Raw genomic sequence first — 20,568 nt, forward strand, 5'->3', positions numbered from 1 at the left:
AAACAGTGCAACAAAATATATCAGGCTTCCCAAAGAAAAACAAGGGATATTATTAAAGCAACAGTTTAATTTCTACCCACTATCTGAACAGACTATTGACCAAAGCATTCCCCTAGCCAGCGCTGGAGCTGACTGGCTGTACACATATCCTGCACAGCTGGGTAGTGGGAAAAGGGGAAAATACGGTAGCCCCTTATGCATTTGCAAAACAGACAACATGAAAATGTAAAGGGACCATGCAACTATCATATGTATTAAAGTGGATATGATGGCTGGAATGTCCGTTTAAGAACATATCAAGCCATTTAGATTGTCCACATTGTCCAGATTTGCAATACAAATACATATCTATTAGGGGGAAAAAATTAAATAGTGGTAAAAAAACTAAAAAGTATACACATATATTGGGCCAACCGAGCAGGTCAGTTTGAAATTTGAGCATTCATTCTCCTTTCTTCCTTTTCTCCCAAAATGGAAGCTGTGATGGTGAAATTGCCATCTGAAGAAGAGAGTGAGATAGTCTTGAAAGTTTGCAGTCCGTTATACTTCAGTAGAGGAGAGGCAGTTGAACAAGAATGTACTTGATGGGAGTCACAGTGTGAAATTTTATGGTGTTCCATGTATCAAAATCAATAGGTTTGTTTGGGAATTCAACAGTACCGGGAATTATGGTTTTAATACTGCATTTAGTAATAAAATGGCAGATTAGGTGCCCCAACAAGTTTACATAAGTGATAAGTGGTGGAAATAAAGGATAAGGAAGTGTACGATCAGTTTGCTTTTAGCTTTGTCCTAGCATCCATGATGCAATTGGAGGTATCTTATCGTAAAGGCTTATGGTGCTCTTCTTCAAATTGAGGCCCATGAGGCACATGTACAAGTGCCCACGTTAGCCATATTTAAGCCCCAGGTGTTTAGGGCTCTATTCTCCTTCTTCACCAGTAGTTCCCAAAATGCATAAGTGTTTTAGTCAATTGTATATACTGTCCTTTTTAATGTTATTGTTAATTTTCACTGTTTCCCTGTTACTCCAGAATCTGTTGGTGCTTCAGCACAGCAAATTACCTAAAACAGATCAGATCCTATTGAAATCACAGTAATTAATCTAGTCACGGTTTCCTTCTTTAGGAATTATGTTAATACACGCTGATTTCACCATCTAAGAAAAACCTGTCCCTGTTCCCCAACACATTTCCCAATCACTGGCATAACTACAGGGGTTGCAGCTACGGTGGGGCCCGTGTCTCTAGGGGGTCTGGTTCAACCCCTGCAAAATTGCTTAGAAAGTTCCCTTCTGATGTGGATGGCACAGACAGGAACGTGACCCCGTGGTGAAACAGAGGCCGCTCGCACAGCAGCAGCCGGATAGCAAGAGGTGGGATGTATTTATATGTATAAATACATAATACAAAATATTATATATATATATATATATATATATATATATATACAATCTCTAAATCAGTGCACACACATCAAATAGATTATAAACTCTCATGACTGTAGTTAATACTACTTAAAGACACCATTCTAAGATGACAAAATTGGAGTTTTAGTCACATTATATGGCCATATTATGCTAAGCCCACCACTACGCCAAAGTACTCCAATGTAGGTGGGTCCTAACCTAAATACTGTTGCTTATATGGAGCTAAATCTTTGCAAGTACATTGCTTACCAGGAGCCAAAAGGCCTTCCTAAACACAGACACTCCTGCAATTTATAGGTTTCCAAGGACCTCACAAATGGAGCACCTATGGTGGGGAGGGGTGCTGAACCAAAAGCCTGGTCAGAGCTTCAAATAGAAACAAATACAAAAAGGAAGCACTCACCTGAACTAGCATTAATTATAAGGGGGTGCTGCTGAAGACCAAAATCATACACAATCTCGAAATTAGCGCACACACATCAAATAGATTATAAACTCTCATGACTGTAGTTAAAACTACTTAAAAACACACACTACTTAAAAAAAATAAATATATATATATATATATAAAAGCAAGCAGGGACGTGTACTTGTGTGTGTGAGCATGGATGTGTAATTGTGTGTTTGTGTGTGTTACCATGGATGTGTAAGTGGAGTGAGATGGAGTGTATGTTAGTGAGTATGAGTAATTTGTTTGTTTACATATGTTGAATCTTGGAAGGGGAGGCAAGGGGCAAAGAAGGCGCAGACCAGGTGTGTGGGGTAATGATGGCACCAGAGCCCCGTGGTTTCTAGTGACGCACCTGTTCCCAATTTACTGTGTTCAATGTATTTATATGTGCTGTACTTCCACGAGATGGCGGTGCTGCACTTTAAAACTATCTTCCACTACCGTAAAAGAGCTGTAAGGTACTGAAATATTAAGAGAAAGATACAAGCATAATAAACTAGTAGTGTAGATTTGATATTTGATATTTCTTTTATTAATATTACCTCACATTTAAACTGCCCAACCACATTCTATAATACATGCAAAAAAGGAAAACAAAGCAGGATGCTGAATTTGCCTAAAATAAACTTCAACTTGTGCACAAATTCCTGTAAAAAGTAATACTGATTTACAGAGCGCATGGATGTACAAAGGCTTGAATACTGTTTTGTTCTGCTTTTAGTTTCATGCTTTCATGAATGCAAATCTGTATGTGAGGCTCTGAGTAACTCCCTTGTTTTGCCTTAATATTGCTTTGAACTTCACTGTGGATGGCGTTAGGTTGTATAAACTCTGTCAAGGGTCATCACAAAATAATAATTTCAGATAAGAAAACAACATGAGTGGATGTAGGGGGCCCACACGTATTCATTTTGTGTCACCTTCTGACAGCATATATATATATATATATACCAGTATTTACCATCACCATTATTTCTCTACATGTATTTACTTTGCTTCAGTACTACTTTCTGGTGTGGTAAGTACTGTTCCTATGGAAACCAATATTTGTCAAGTGCTTAAACTGCAAACATTGCAGTTGTGTGGTGGTAGAGTGAGAGTTTAACCCATTAGTATTAACAATTAAATTCTGAGACTGAAAACTGTATGTAACAACTACCAACATACCAGTAGGTACCAGATTGTAGAATACCCAATAGTGGTGAAAAAAAACCGAAACAATAAAAAAAATAAACTAATAATAGTAAAATAACTAACAGTAAAAAAAAACCTGTGGAAAATAAAAGAACAAGCACTAAACATGAGCTGTGACAGAACAGATATGACAGTAATATATATATATATATATATATATATATATTCTGTGAATTATAATTTCTAATTCTATGTACAGTTTATGAGGTTGTGTTGGCAAAAGAACAAGTGTATATATTCTGTTGAAAATTCTCTGTTTCCTGACAATAAATAAAAAAACCAAGCAGAAATGGTTCCAGTGTGAGCAGTTCCATTTCTCATGTCAGATATTTTAGGCGGGAACCTATATTATATTTTAGCATTTTATACTCAAACAAGAACAAAATGTCAGACTCATCTTGTTCTCTTTAAATCATATAAAGATTTGTTTTCTCCTAGGTTTTCTTTATATTGAAGACATAGAGGTCTTGATGAAACTAGCTACATCTTGATTACATTTACGGCCCAGCTGCATTAGCAATGGTAAAATTTAAGGACGACAAACTACTTATCTCAAGCAAATGTAGAATATGGAATATACTCACTGACTTGCTACATTTGTTAGACAAACTAATTCATAACTGAGTAGGTATTGTATTTTAAAGCAAGTTATAATTTTTGTATTTTGTCCTATTATATTAATTTCCATAAGATTCATGAGATATGATATGCCTAGAGATTTTTAATGAATATTTTATATACACCGATCAGCCAGAAGATATTGTGTAGGTCCCTCTTTTGCCGCCATAACAGCCCTGACCCCTCGAGGCATAGACTCCACCTCTGAAGGTGTGCTATGGTATCTGATACTAAGAGGTTAGCAGCAGATCATTTAAGTCCTATAAGTAGTGAGGTGGGTCTTCATGGATCAGACTTGTTTGTCCAGCACATCCCACAGATGCTCAATTGGATTGAGATCTTGGGAAATTGGCAGGACCCAAGGTTTCCCAGCAGAACATTGCCCAAAACATTGCGCTGCCTCCGCTGGCTTGCCTTCTCCCCATAGTGCATCCTGGTGCCATGTGTTCTCCAGGTAAGCAACACACACGCGCTTGGCCATCCACGTAATGTAAAAGAAAACGTGATGCATCACATCAGGCCACCTTCTTCCATTGCTCCTTGGTCCAGTTCTTATGCTCACGTGCCCATTGTATGCGCTTTCAGCAGTGGACAGGGGGCTACGCAGCCCCATACGCAACAAGCCGTGAAGCACTGTGTGTTCTGACACCTTTCTATCAGAACCAGCATTAACTTTTTCAGCATTGTGAGTTACAGTAGCTCATCCGTTGGATTTGACCACACTGCCCAGCCTTCGTCCTCCCGCGTGCATCAATGAGCCTTGGCCGCCCATGACCATGTCACCGGTTGAACGCTTTTCCTTCCATGGAGCACTTTTGATAGATACTCACCACTGAAGACCAGTATCACCCACAAGTTCTGCAGTTTTGGAGATGCTCTGACCCAGTCGTCTTGTAATCACACCGTGGCCCTTGTCCTGCTACTAACACATCAACTTTGAGGATGAAATGTTCACTTGCTGCCCAATATATCCCACACACTGACAGGTGCCATGATAACAAGATTATCAGTGTTATTCACTTCAAGTGACATCATGGTATGGCTGATAAGAATATTATATTGTACCTTATCTGTCATATATACAATGTAATATGGATTCCATTGTATCAATATATGTTTTGTCAAGTGCTTTGTCATTTTTTTTTTAAGATCATTTTTCTGTTTTATCTTTTGCACTGTACAAATCATGTAGATATGTGTTTTCACGATAAATTACATCTTGATTAGCTATTGTTGGGGTTTATAAGCTCTTTTTGAATTATAAATGTTGGTGTGATCTAAAAGAATTTAGGATCCAAGATAAAATATAGGCTATTTCTTTATATTAATATTGTAAGCGTAGTCCTACGGTAATTAATATTGCCAGAATTTTCCATACCTTATCTCATAATTATCCCTACAATATGTATATGTTGGTGGAGATCACTTCGCTCCATCTCTTTCAAATGATGATAGATTTACAATCTTTTATGTTAAAGCTAAAAAGTTGGCAATAAATGATTAGGTTTTTAGTATTTTTAGGCCGAGAGCCTAGATTTTTAAACCATTTCATAAATACTTTTCAGTAAAATGTATATAGGAATCTTTAAACCAGGCTTTGATGTATCTGCCAGATCGGCCAATGGAAATTACAAATTAATTATTGAGTTTAAGACTTGTGTCAATTTGTTATTCTCTTAGATTAATTCCATGCATTTTGTCGAGTCGGATTCACCCATCCCTGGGCTCTGATCCACATAATTATGTAGACCAATCTGTGGAGCAACCTTAGGCAACCTTTACAATTGGCTTATGTTGATTATGGAATCAGAACAAGCATATACTCTAGCATTTGTGTGCCAATATTTCTCTTTACTTGAAAAAACACATTATAACATAATAAAGTGTAGATAGACTGAATTGTTCCTGGCAAAGTGTAAATGCTTTGTTTAATACTACATGTTTTTTTGATATGGATGATTTTATTAGGTAGTGCATGTGGTGTCAGCTTGTAATAATTCTAAAAAGTTGGAAGAGGTTATTGTATCACTTTACCAACAAGTTTTACTTCACCATATTTTTTGTATATTTGTAATAACTAAACTGCTTATGGTGAGAACTGAACTGTGTGCCCTTATTTCGAGGTTCAACACGGCGTAACTAACATGTTAGGAGAAAATCCCTTTATTTCAACTCTCATTGCATTCTTATGGATGTAATTTCAATGCACTGCTGAGCTGCTGAGGATATGGTTGTGTTGGGCTTAGTGTGGAATGAGAATATAATGCTCAGTTATGTATTTTAATGTAAAAGAAAACACCTGGGACTCTTACATGCTAGAGAAAGGGTCACATTTTTAGCCTTTTGATTTAGCCTTTTGAGATACAAAGGGTTAAAACAGTAGTATTCACTTAATAGAGAGTTTGCAAGAAAGCTTGTTCAAGAATTGCAATGTCAACTTCACTATGCATTATAAAGGGTCAACCTCTGACAAGTTTCTACAACAAGAATTGGCCTTAAATAGTTTTATTGTGGTAGGTTAGCTGTATATATATATATATTAGACTTGTGCATTCGGGAGAACATGAACACAAATGGTAAGTTTTCGTTGTTCAAACCAAGTTGCCCTTCATTGGTTGATGCTGGAGGAGGCCCCTTCTGGCCACCAATAGAGCCGTTTGTACGGACCTTTAACTCCTGACGCCGGAACTTGACCTGGGGATCAACTCCTGGAACCTCCCTAGGCCGAGTTTCCGCATCAGTAGTTTTGTTGCCTTAAGTCCTGGACAGCTTGTCATCATTGAGAAGAAAATTAATTCCCAAGTTTCCAAAGGTTGATACCATTGGTTAATGCCAGAAGAGCTCAGTGACCTTTAACTAATGACGCCCCGTAACTTGGCCTGGGGAGGTTCCAAGAGTTAAAGGTCCGTACAAGCGACTCTATTGGTCGCTGGCACTGAGCTCTTCTGGCATCGACCAATGGAGGGCAGCTGCCCTTCATTGGTTGATGCCAGAGGAGCTCAGTTCTAGTGACCAATAGAATCGCTCATTTGGACCTTTAACTCATGACGCCAAAATATGGCCTAGGAAGGTTTCAGTAGTTAAAGGTCCATACAAGTGAATCTATTGGTCGCCGGCAGGGGGCCTCCTCTGGCATCAACCAATGAAGGACAGCTGCCCTTAATTAGATGATCCCAGAGGAGGTCAGTGCTGGCGACCAATAGAGTCGCTTTTACGGACCTTTAACTCTTGGAACCTCCCCAGGCCAAGTTACGGGGCGTCATTAGTTAAAGGTCACTGAGCTCTTCTGGCATTAACCAATGGTATCAACCTTTGGAAACTTGGGAATTAATTTTCTTATCAATGATGACAAGCTGCCCAGGACTTAAGGCAACAAAGCAGACCTAAATCATGCTCCCTCCACCATACTTTACCGTTGGGATGATGTTTGCATGTGGGCATGTGGTACCCTTTTTACACCATATGTAGTGCTGTTTGTTCTTCCCAAACAATTCAACCTTAGTTTCATCAGCCCACAAAACATTTTCCAAGTAGAATTGTGGCGTGTCCGGTTGATCTTTGGCAAACAGGTGAATGGCAATGTTAAATTGAAGAGCAGTGGCTTCCTCTGTGGTGTTCTGCCATGGTCTCCACGCCTGTTCAGTGGTTCCTTTAAGTCTTTAGTTATTACTATAGGGCTCTTTGTTACTCTTTCTTTTTTACCTCATTGAGCATTCTGTGTTGTGCCCTTGGAGTCATCTTGGCTGGACTTCTAGGGAGAGTAGCAACAATAGTAAATCATCTCCAACTGTGGATTGATGAATATGTAAGCTATTCCAGCTTTATGCAAATCAACTATTCTTGATTATAGGTCTTCTGAGATTTATTTTCTCTGAGACATGGTTTACATCAGCAGATGCTTCTTGAGAATAGCAAACTCTAAATGTTTGAATATCAAAGTAGCTCTAAAGCACACCTCCAATCCTGTTTCACTGTTTCACCAGGTTTGCTAACTACTTACTGAAATTAGCTTTTGTTTAAGTGATTAGCCTAGGGGTTCACATACTTTTTGCAACCCTCAATGTGAATGTTTGGTGGAGAGAGAGAAAGAGATTTGATTTCCTTGTATAATACAATGATACATTCAATTGATTTTTCGTATGATTATGCCTCCATCACTTTTGAGCACTCCCAAATCTACTCAAAAATCCAAAACCTGACTCTACTAGCTCCTTAAATGCTGGATTTGCACTAGAGGGCAGTGTGCTATCACAATTTTGAATTTGCTAAGTCAGATTCCCTAACTCAGAAATCTTGCCATTCCTTCTGTAAACAAATTGCGTCCAAGTGTTTAAGATCTAAATGAGGAGAACACAAGCTTTGCCTGGAGAAGAATGTAAACACAGCACTGTGGTCAGAGGAACTTTTAAAACGGTATTCTAATTTATAGCAGAACCCAAAGGATCTCACAGGCAAAGAACAGCCAGATAGATAACTTTAAATAGGATCTTGCTTCTGTGAACACTAAATCTCTAGACATTTTTAGATTTTAACTACAAAATAGAGAGGGAGATATCTGATTTTCTTGTATAATGCAATGGCACAGAGGAAGAGTAAGTAGCATTAAACATCTGTTTTCTTGGATCAGTGATTCACTGCATTAAAATACATTATATGCCTATTTGGTGAGGTTTCTGGTTGCAAAGATCAAACATGCTTGGCACAACCCTCTGTAATGTAAATGGGCAGTGGCACAGCATAGAAGGGCTGCTGCCCCCCTTTAAATCTGCCACTCTATGCCAGACATTGCTGCTCCTGTGGGTTTTATGCACTCTACATTCTGCAACGCAGCACTTTACATGTGTTGACCAGCAATATACAAAATGCATTCATGTCCTCGAACGGGTGTTTGTTTCACTTGTATTTTCCAATATGTTTTATTTTTCCTAAGATAATGTTAAACAGATATAGAAGTAGCTTTCTAGATTACATAAGTAACGGCATAATATACCGGTTTAGCCAATCTAAGTAATCTATCATATATCTCTATCAGTATCCATCCACCCATCAAGGGCCAAACATTAGTAGTGCAGCAGCTGGTACCATACGTAAGCTATTCTCAAAAGGGATTGAATGAGTGTGTCTGTGTGTAACAGTGAGCATATATGTGTTAGAGTGAACGTGTGCAGGTGTGTTAGAGTGAGTGTGTATATTAGAGCGAGTGTGTCTGTGTTAATGAGTGAGAGTGTGTGTTTACAGTGAGTGAGTGTGTGTTAGAGTATTAGTAAATTTGTTACAGTTTATGTGCAAGTATGTGTAATTGCGTAAGTGTTTGTGTGTGGGTTTTTCCAAGCTGGGGTCACATGGCGTTACATGCTCCCGGTCCAGAAAGTGCTATCCTTCCTCTGCATCCACCCATATTTCTATTTCACTTTAAGGAATTGATGGTTCGTGATAATAGTGGGAGTTGTCTAGATGTTGAACCTTAATGTGGTCCTTACAACAAACAGCCGTTTGTGTTTATAAACCAACTCATACTGTCAAGGAGCCATTTTGTCATAGTAGCAGAGAATCCCATCCTGTAGCTAAGCATCTTGCACAAGTGTTTACTGTTCACCAATGTATTGTTTTTGGTACATGCAATGTTTAATTAAGTTGTATTCCTTTTCATTTATGAGAGGTTTCATGTCCTGACTCCTTTTTCTGGCTGAAGTATTACTATTGGCTGGAAGTTTGTTTTAAAATGGTGGCTCCTCTTTGATTTGCTAGTAATTGGATGGTACTCCAGCAAAGCAACAGGTAAAGTTAGAGCAGAAAGGGCCTTGTAGATTTTTCCCACAGGCCCACTGCAGAAATCTGTGGGCTATCAAGTGGACCACCCAGATCTACGCTGCTCTTAATGAAAGAGATTATATATATGCTCTAAAGAAGCCAGAGGTTTTTTTTAGAACCGAAAATTCCAAACTGTTTGTATACTCTTCCAAATGTTGTTTATAAAATGTAATTGTTGAAATATGACAGGAAAAGTAAATACAGATGAGGGAAACTCAAGTAATAGAATTGTCTGGGTAGTGCCTTCTGGAGGATTTAACATGGAAAAAGCTTGCTCCAGATTCACAAAGCCAAACGAATGAAAATGATGACACTAGAATATGTGTTTGAAGATTCATTTAAATAGATAGATTTATTTGTTAAACAGCTGGTATTATGGAGCAACTGGGTTTTCTCACTTTAATTGTATCATTGCCACAGTGCACCAGAGAATTATAACCTCGGTAGACAAATCACAAAACCAGCAGCTGAAAATCATACGTGTGCAGCTGCCTGCTGTAAACACACGGCCATACGTGGCACTTTTATATCACCTGCAAACATTTTTCTGCATTTGGCTGCGTGTGTATAGCAAGCAGTCACATTCATACAATTTATCAACAGCTGACCTTAAACATTCAACTGGCTCGTGGCATCATTTGTTTGTGTTTTTTTCTTTTTTCATTCTGTTTAACATTATTTGAACAAGGATGATCTACGTTGCGGCGCAATGCAGTATAAGGATGTAGAGAGTTTATTGATTGTAACATGGAATTTAAATTTGACAGCGTAGAAGAACCATTAGTCTGCCATTTTCCCCTGATGTACAGATTCAGACCTCAATCAGTCATTGGTCTTGTCTTAGATTCACGATAGGTTTATGCCTATCCCATGCATGTTTAAAATCCCTCACTGTTTTAGCCTCTACAACATCTCATGTGAGGCTGTTCCATTTATCTACAACTCTCTCAGTAAAGTAAAAACTATTGAAATGCCTAAATTGTACACTATTATAGGAATTACAGTTAGAAATAAAATTCTGTATCTCTTAGAGTTGCATTTTCTGTGCAATACAATTTGGCACCTTAGGAAGCCACACTAAATCTGTGTCATTTTATTTCTTGCAGAAGAAAATGTGAAAAAAGTCAATTTATTTAGCTTTCTATGAAAGCAGGACAGCTGAAGAATATGAAAACTTTACATATACTATACCAGTGATCTTCACCTTACATGATGTTAGGTTCCAGGAAAGGTGATATAAACCATATAATATATATAATATAAAATGGTTTATGCTCACGACCTAAGGCCAGATTTCCAATTTTCTTATGTATGTGATCATACAGTTTTTAACTAAATATACCAATAGCCTTAATGATATGTAATTCACTTATCAGCAAAATATACAGTTAGTGAAAATTTCTCTGATTTACTGTAGACCATTAAACATGGCAGAACTGTGTATATTATAGAGCACATCCACAATAACAGTGTGGCAAGGTAGCTGAAATGGGAAGTAATATGGCACAGCATTAAAATTGTGTTGTCAGAAACCTTAATTATAAGAAGAAATGTGATACAAGTCTGAGTTTGTCATGCTCCAATGTATAATCAGGTCTGAAATGGAGGCATGATGTAAGTTTGAATTTCTGTAAGCTTAGGTGAGCATGTTTTGTTTTGGCTAAATGTAGTTCTGCCTTTGAAAGCCTTATTAAAATGTAGTAGATTGTGTTTCTTGATTCTTCCATCCTGTATGTATATAATATATATATTATATATAAATATTATTTATAAATATATATTATATAAATATTATTATATATAATATATGTATATAATATATATATTATATATAAATATTATATATAAATATTATTGACACCACTGGACTAATACGGCTACAACCTCTACTCTATATATATATAGATAGATATATATCTATATCTATATATATATATCTATATATATATATATATATATAAATATATATATGTTGTGGGGTGGGTAAAGGTGATGGAAAACCCTTCGACTTAAAATTAAGTGGGTAGTAGAAGCATTATTAAACACTCATCTACAGACACCAGACAAGCCAGAAGGCTTGTTTTTCCCTCAGAAATCTCATGGTGCTGCCACAACCACAAGCGATTCTGGATAGGCGCATGCAAATAATAATCACCTTTTGCCTTTATTTCCACTTTATACATGGATCCCTTGAAAGTAATTGCCCGCTGTACAAGACAGCCTTTAGACAAAACTCGGGTAAGAGGTGCAGTAGCCAGATCACCACTCATAGCTGTAACAACTTATGTGCTGGTACTTCTCGTGCTACCCCAAGCCTCAAGTATTAAGCCAGTATCACAACTTCATGCTGACGAGTCCCATTAAGGACGAAACAGCTGTCCATGAGTGGTGATCTGGCTATTGCACCTCTTCCCGAGTTTCCTCTAATGGCTGTCTTGTACAGCGGCCAATTACTTTCAAGGGATGCATGTATAAAGTGGATAGAGAGGCAAAAGGTGATTATTGTTGACCTTATTTGCATGCACCTACCCAGAAATTGTGGTTGTGCAGCACCATGAGATTTCTGAGGGAAGTTGTATACTGAGTGTATTAGGGTAAGCCCTCCATTAGGTAGTGTTTACAGGATATTAAAAACTCAGGATATTAAAAACAGGAATGGAATCTGGCAATGTGTGACTGTGTGATATGTAATTTGGGGGAAATTATTATGAATTTATGGAAGATCTTGTGAGTTATGGGAATTGTATAGTACAGGTACCAGGGATATGAAAAAAACAAAGCATGTCCCTGTCACATAGAAGAAGCACAGATGAAACACAGTGTTGACATCAATTCATCAATGTATAAATGTATAAAAAGCAGTATTACACCTGCTGCCTCAAACAGGAATGTTCTCATTTTAAAGGCCTAAACATGGTTGTTATAGCAGACCTGCAAACAAATAGGTGGCACCTTTTGAAGTAGGAGAAAGATGTACAAGATTTTCCCATGTCATGCCATGTGTAGTACCATATGGCAGCCAAGTATTGTCCATTGCACTAGTTCATTTAGCTATGATACTTGTGATTTCATAAATATGGTGCAGAGCATAGATTTTTTTCTGTCAAAAAGTTTTTTATGGTTTGCAGTCAAATATTTCTGTGTAATAATTATTATTACATCTTGGTGATACTGTGTAAAATATGTATACTTTCCCCTTTGAACCTCACTTAGAATTATTGGCATCTGTGTAGCAAGTGGCAATATATTTATGTTTCACTCTACATAACTAGTATGCAGTTTATAAAAAAAAGGCACAGTTCTTTGAACCATAAGCAGAAATTTTGGAGTTTTGCTGGGGTAACATGATGTCTTTCTTTGAGATGATTTCTAGGATACAAAATTACATGCATCTCTTATATGTAGCGTTCGCTCCACTTATTATTAGATCAAACTATGTGTATTGAAGTTTATTATGAGGTCTTGAATCTTGAAGCTCTTGAGTACATATTTTAGAATTTATTCTAAGGTATTTTTTCTTCATTGAATATAAACACATTGCTTTCTTTTTATTCGTTGGTTCCCATAGATTAACTAGGTATGTTAATTGGTTTAAGACCACTGATCCACTGCCCATAAATACAGCAACTTGATGGCAATGACTGACAGTATGAGTGCCATGCTGCCTGCGCAGCAAAAAAGCTTATGAATGCACATACAGCTGCAGATTAGAAAGAGTTAAAAGATTAAACCTTTAATCAACCGCACTTCTGGTGCTCTAAGGGTTGTAGGAACACTGCTACCAAAAGAAGACCTGGTAAATACATATTTAATGTAAATATGCCCCCAAAGAAAAAATATACAGCTGTACACTATGCAGCACAATTAATTTGTCAATGTGGCTTGTAGGGAGTCAAATATAATCTGTGACCTTAGTTCACTTCTCCTTATTGGGATTGATTTATTTCAGAAATAAATATATTACAAGTCATTAACTAGCAATCCTAGCATATATATATATATATATATATATATATATATATGTATATATATATATATATATATATATATATATATATATAAATATATATATATAACATTTTGCACTGTCCAGTCAGCGCTAAATCACTAGGTCACAGGACTTTCAAAAGCAATTTTACTATTCGTGATCAGCATTTCTTTAATTATAAACATTTTATTGAAAAAAATGTACATCCCAATAATTGCGCAACATTTAAAGCATATATAAGTGCAAATATATTCTCTCCTTAAGTGGATAGATAGTGTGGGTTATACATGTCGAAAATACAATGGCAAGAAAACATAAAAAATATAATTTTTTGACACACAAAAGCAGTTTTATTTATGTACAATTATTTTTGTAATATCGGTGCTATATAGTAAAGTCCAGTTTACACAATTAGTTTCAGATTACAGAGAATGTTAATTTCCACATTCTCATAAATAAAAATTTTAACATTTAATATTCTAATTGTATTGTGAAAACCCAGGCAAGTCTTTCTTTTGTAGAGGAATATTAGAAAATAGGTGTTTTTAGTGAAGTCATTTATTCCTTGTCGTACAGGTGGCATTACGTCCACCCCAGGCAATATAGATCATGGTTCACAGCGTGTATAATTCTATGATTCCATACACTGCATGTACAAGAGTCTCCTATATCTTATTTAGTTATGTCAAGCGTTTAAGTATTCACCTACCCATATTTACAAACTGACCATTGATGAGGAGCCATCACAAACACAAGGTTTGTGAAATATAAAGTATAAAAATACATTTTGTGAATCCTATATATCTGCCTTATAATGGCATAGGATCCATATTTGTTTTTGTTATCAGTTATCCATTTAATGAATCAATTCTTTGGACTGCATACAATAATAGCTGTATTAGGATATTATTTCTTTCGCCCCCGATATGCCTACAAATTCCTTCTGTGATATTTGTGAAGCCCATCCCATTCCTAAATATCTGTTATAAATTATATTTCCCTTTTTTTGGGCGGAATAATAATTCAGTATTTCCCTTTTCTTAAAAAGTACTAGAGAAAGCAAAAAAAAAGCATGTTGTATTCCAATATGAAGTTATGGGGAATAAAAGAACAGTTTCGGTTTAAAATTGGCGAGTTTTGTTTTTTCCCCATTATGGTTTGCATTTTTTTGTTAAGTATGCAACATCAAGGGGGCACACATTTGAACTGTAAACATTTAACAGCACTCCCTTAAATATGGGTAACAATGCTGTTAGTTAAGTGCCTAAACACAGGAATGTATGTACACTATAGGGTGACCATTGTCCAGTTATACAAGCCCAACAGTCTGATGGCCACTCACACTTAGTACTCAGCAAAGTGTCTCTGTTCTGGTTCCTTCACATCACACAAGGCTTAATATCCTGGCAGACGCTTTGATGATGATGATGGTGATAATAAGAGCTACTGGCAGAAGGGTGAAAAGAAGAGATCCCATTAAAATTGAGGACAAAATCTTTTCTGTCGCAGACTGGGGAAGTGTGGTGTTGGTAACGAGGCAATCCCACTGTAAAAGACAAGCAAAGGGTTAAAGGTAAAAAGCAAAAGCAAGCAGGGTATATGACATATGCGACATATGCATTATTTAATTAATATATATTTATATATATATATATATATATATATATATATATATATATATATATAATGTTACTTATATTAGCAGGTACCAGCAATGTTAAGCAACAGCTATTTGTATGTGTGCAAAAATGGTGCACATGTGTGTAACATAAGCTACCTTAAAAGTTAAAATTTAAATTAGTTTGCAAAATATCTGTATGTATATATATATATATATACATTTGCTTTGGCTGCTTTTTAGAGAATCTTAGATTTTGTTTTAATTGTGGTAAGAGCATAAAAAATAAGAAACCTCAAATATGAAATTTTTCGCATTTTATTTAAATAGCTTCTTGGTGTTAATCTCTTTCATCACTTAACATTACACTTATAATTTCTTCCTGATTGGAAACAATATTCTTAATATTGCTCCCATATATCATGTGTGTTTATTATAACACTTCCCAAATGTAGTTTTATAGTTCGATTTTAATCAGCATCCCTCGATTAACAATGTGAGAAAATATGTATCACCTAATTCCTTTTAATTTTGTATTTAATACGAGATGAAAGCGTGTAATAAGAGCTCTGATTTCTGGAGATCAAGCTGTTAGTTAGGGCTTGGAGTTACTTTATGTGATATACCTGCTTGGAGCGGTTCGGATTACTTTCACAAGGCTTATGAAACATTTTACCGGCAGCTCATTATACGGTTAATTCTTATTAAAACTCATTCTCCTTATCCTCAAGGAGAAATCAACACAAGTTCAATGTAAACTTTTTTTTCTTTTTTAACGAGCTAACTTCCTCCCTTAATTAAAGTTCAGCTTTTTGTTTTTTGCTAATTAAAGCAGATTAAGCATGCTCGGGACTAAATTCAAATCATTCTAACAATCAGTTCTAGGTATGGATTCAGTAACAGTAAAATATAGATCTACATACTACAAATGTGATAAATTTTAGTTCTGAGATTAATTAGCTACAAATTAATCCATGTCCTGCCCTTTAATAAAATTTATTTATTGAAGAAAGCAGAGGAAATACAGAGGTGTTTTATATATAAAGAGCAATTATGGCACAGAGTGGTAAAAACGAGCAATCAAAAAGAACAGTTCAATGGTTGCTGTGGTGATTGCTCAAATGTAATTATTTTGCGTCAAAAACGTTCTATATAGATAATCTTCTATATTTTAAAGCGAGGGATATCAGATTTTTTTTATTATGTTTAATTACAGGTGAGGTGTGAGTTCGCTTGGGAAATCAACGCAGGATGAACGAAACATGCTAAACATATATATATAAGTTAAAAGGAGCCTGTGTTTCATTAACTATTTGTGTTATGGATTCTTGCACTGTAATGCCTGACAACCTAAGCACGCACACTGTAACTAAGAAACCTCCTGAATAAAATACTGTTTTCTGGTCAAAGGATAAAAATAAAAATCGTGCAAATAAGCACACACTTTTTTTTAATCTGTGTCCCGTATCTCTGCAGCCTGTATTTTACGGGCAACAGCCAAAAGTAATACATATCTGGATCTCTGCACGAAGCTGTCCCTGTGTGTCCTTTTAGAATCCAGAAACAATAGAAAACCAAAGAACATCAAAGTCATTAACACAATCAATTCTTAAAAGGGTTTTCCTGCCTCCCTACATATGAATTATAGGAAGGAATCGAATCTCTAGAGACTGGTACACAGAGGCCTAATATTTCTTATTTTATTTATTGTATTGTCTTGATCTGGAAAGCTTTCATAATTTGAAACGTATATGTTTAAACGTATATATATGGGTGAAGTCGTATTAGTCCAGTAGACACGATATCAAAAAACAGAGTATTGCAGATTATGCGGTGAAACCTTTTATATTGGGCCAACATAATATTTAAAAGACAAGCTTTCGAGAGTTATCCTCCCTTCATCAGGTCCGAAGCAATACTGATCAACATGATAGAGGTTAGAACTTAAAACCTCCAGACCTATTATTTATGACACCCCACTCAACCCCCCCCACCCTTCTCTAATACCATCACTTGTTTTAAGTTCTAACCTCTATCATGTTGATCAATATTGCTTATGACCTGATGAAGGGAGGATATATATATATAGTGGTACAAGCATTATTTAACACTCATCCACATCTACCAGACAAGCCAGAAGGCTTGTTTTTCCCAGAAATCCCATGGTGTGTGTTTATATATATATATATATATATATATATATTTGTACTTACTTTAATAATTAACGGGTATTTCTTGCCCATTGATTTTGATACACATTGATTTTTTTATTTCAGTTGATACTTTTGTTGCAAGTACTGAAACCCCCCAAAATACCATGTATTCCTCTCTTTGAGTTGTGGATCTTAATAACCACCACATTCTGATTCCTTATATACATTATATTATATGATGTTAAGGCAATGCAGGAGTCAATATAACTAGTAGGTATCCCACCAAGTCTTATGGCTCCTACTCTAACATCACTAACCTAGTTTTTTTAAAAATGATCGAGTTCCACGACAAAGGAGTGTATTTGTAAAGACTGACAGATGTGTGTTGAGAATCGAAAAACTCCACCAAGAACATGTGTACACAGTAGGGACTCTCTGAGTACACAGAATACTGACATTTAATTTGAAAAACGCATCCATTCACTCTCATTGGGAGAATTATTATAAATATTATTATTATTATTACTTACAAATCGTGTTATCTCTATTGATTGTGTTGCTACAAATTCTGATAGTAAACTGTTGTGCGAAATACATAATTTTGTAGGACCCTTATGTTATTGACATGACTTCTCCTGGGGTGTATATTTATAGATAGGCACTGTCTGACAGGACTGTTGATGATTGACAGGTCTACTAGATGGGGGGGGGTGCTGGGCTTGCAGAATTTTTGCAGTTGTTTCTTGTTGAAATTCCCATAAAATTGAACAAGAGGCCACTCTCTTGTGGGTTAAGTCAGGCTCAAATCCTCTTCGGTGTGGTCCAGCCTAGACTGTCTTTGTTTGGTTAACCTCTGTGACCTGTATTTAAAAGGTCTATTTGCGAATATCTCTACACAAATCAGACATCCTAGTCCTAGCCGTTTGCGAAAAATAAAAAAAATACAAAAAATGCTGTGTATTAAAACATTTTTAAAAGGTGTATTTTCAAATTTCTTCACACACAGCTTGAATTTTCTGTTCTTCAACATGTCTCCTATTTTAGGAGATACATTTTAATAAAAATATATATTTTTTAAACAATATAAAATTATAAATCTAGAAAAGAGACAAATAATATATTTTATAGTGATGTATTTTTTTGTGAATGATCGGATTAAATATAACGTGCGCACTGCGAAAAGGGACTGTTATTCTGCCTGGAAACTGCTATGCACAGCTACTTAACACTCCATGAGGTTAATACAACACATGTATTTCGTAAATTATGCATCGATAAAATTGATTAATCAAGAGGTCCTCAGTGGAGTAGAGTTAAAGATTTGGGTCGGATAAAATTAACTTATTCAGATGTCCCCAGTGGTGTGGAGTTAAATATTAGGGTCTGATAAAATTAACTTATTCAGAGGTCCCCAGTGGTGTGGAGTTAAATATTAGGATGTGATAAAATTAACTTATTCAGAGGTCCCCAGTGGTGTGGAGTTAAATATTAGGATGTGATGACTTTAACTTATTCAGGGGTCCCCAGTTGTGTGGAGTTTAATATTAAGGTCTGATAAAATTGACTAATAGATAGGTCCCCAGAGCCCCATTTCATTTTTATCTACACATGACCTTTGCTCACAGTCATTCATCCTAGCAAAATCCTTGTACACTAATTTAATAAATACAAAGAAGTTTCCCTGAGTACAGATTAACTGCACATCAGTAATACTGCTACCCTCAATCATTAGCTGTTTAACAAGGATGCAAATAAGATATATCTTAGTAGAGCCACAATATTGCCCCATGTAATAACTCTATCTATCTATCTATTATATCTATCTACATTATATATATATGCATGTAATAATAGATACATGTGATTAACAACATAACTGGAAATTAGAGAAGTAGTTTTTAGAATGACAATGTGTTTTTAGAATAACAATAATACTATAACATTTATATACATAAACATTAATTTTTGTAACTGTGAGTGGAATTATGGCTAGGGTAATTACCTGAGAGATCATCTCGTGTGTTTTGATGGAGGTAAGTTTGTTCCAAGGAGTAGGAAGACATGCCTGAGTGAAGCCCGGCTGAGGAAGGGTTACTGGATGGCATTGTCTGCTGCTTCAGGTACTGAGAGGCGCCTGAGGATGTCCAGTGAGCAGTGGGACTGGTGTAAGGAGAATGACACTCCATAGCACTGGCCATAGCAGGAGAAGAGGGCACTGGGCTGCTGCTGCTGTCCGGACCGTAGTCACCAGTGGAGGACACAGGGCAACTTGCCATATAAGTGGAGCCAGGGTTAGGGGACATATGTGGGACATGGTGACCTCCAGCCAAGCTATCGTAGCCACTAGCCATAGAGTTTGTCATCATATCTAAATTGTAGCCATTGCTGTGGCATGCGAGGGAAGCAGGTGGGGCTTGAAAGTCAAAGCCCTGGGGCAGAATGGAAGTGCTAAATCCTATACCGTTCATCATCCTGTACATGGGTTTTAGGGCTTGACATTTTCTTCTGAAACCCCTGGGCCGACGTCGAAAAGATCCTTCCTCGAACATGAATTCGCTAGCAGGGTCAATTGTCCAGTAATGGCCCTTTCCCGGTCTTCCTAGACCTTTGGGAAGTTTGATAAAGCACTCATTCAATGAGAGATTGTGTCGAACGGAGTTTTTCCAGCCCTGATATGATCCTCTGAAGAAAGGGAACCTTGCTTGTAAGAACTGATAGATCTCACTTAGGGTAAGTCTTTTGGTTGGAGAACTTTGAATGGCCATGACAATCAAAGCGATGTATGAGTACGGGGGCTTCTCTGGCCGCCTCAGCCCCGAGTTCGGCTTCTTGTTTTTGGAGGATGAGGTCGAGGAGGAAGCGGAGGAAGTCTCCATGCTTGCAGGCTGCTGCTGGCTCATAAGTGCTGACTGCAGAGCCCCAGCGGTGGGGCTGGTTCTGAGAGGAGCTGGATGTTCTATGTTCTGGCTGGAATTCTCTGTGGTCATCACACTCGGCAGCACACTCACTCACACACACACTCACACACACACTCACACACAAGCACAACACGGACTGATGGCAGGGGCTGTGCCTGGAAGGTATGATCCTTCACTCCCCAGAACTTGACTCCTTGAAAACTGGATGACCTATTTAGCTCTTGCAGACGATGGAAGACATGAAATCCCCAGGAGATCAAGTCCAAGGCTTGGAGACGCTGAGTGGCACTATCAGCTCAGGAAGCTGCAGCTCAAATCCCAGGGTTCAGTTGTCTGCATAACTTCCCTTCAGCGAACGGTTTGTGCAGGCAGCCAATGTCCCTGCAAA

General features: G+C 36.9%; 1 protein-coding gene across 1 annotated transcript; it reads right to left on the minus strand.

Annotated features, from left to right (window-relative positions):
* Positions 1–14,870: 14,870 nt before the first annotated feature.
* Positions 14,871–20,249, minus strand: FOXF2 (forkhead box F2). The gene is made up of 2 exons (XM_089501909.1): positions 19,265–20,249; positions 14,871–15,037 (listed from the first exon to the last, which is right to left on the minus strand). Exons 1-2 carry the CDS (start codon positions 20,247–20,249, stop codon positions 14,871–14,873), a joined length of 1,152 nt encoding a protein of 383 aa, XP_089358035.1.
* Positions 20,250–20,568: the final 319 nt, after the last annotated feature.

Source organism: Sceloporus occidentalis, unplaced genomic scaffold (genome assembly GCF_023333645.1).
Source record: "Sceloporus occidentalis isolate IW3139 unplaced genomic scaffold, rSceOcc1.0.p SCAF_186, whole genome shotgun sequence".
Lineage (NCBI taxonomy): Eukaryota > Metazoa > Chordata > Lepidosauria > Squamata > Phrynosomatidae > Sceloporus > Sceloporus occidentalis.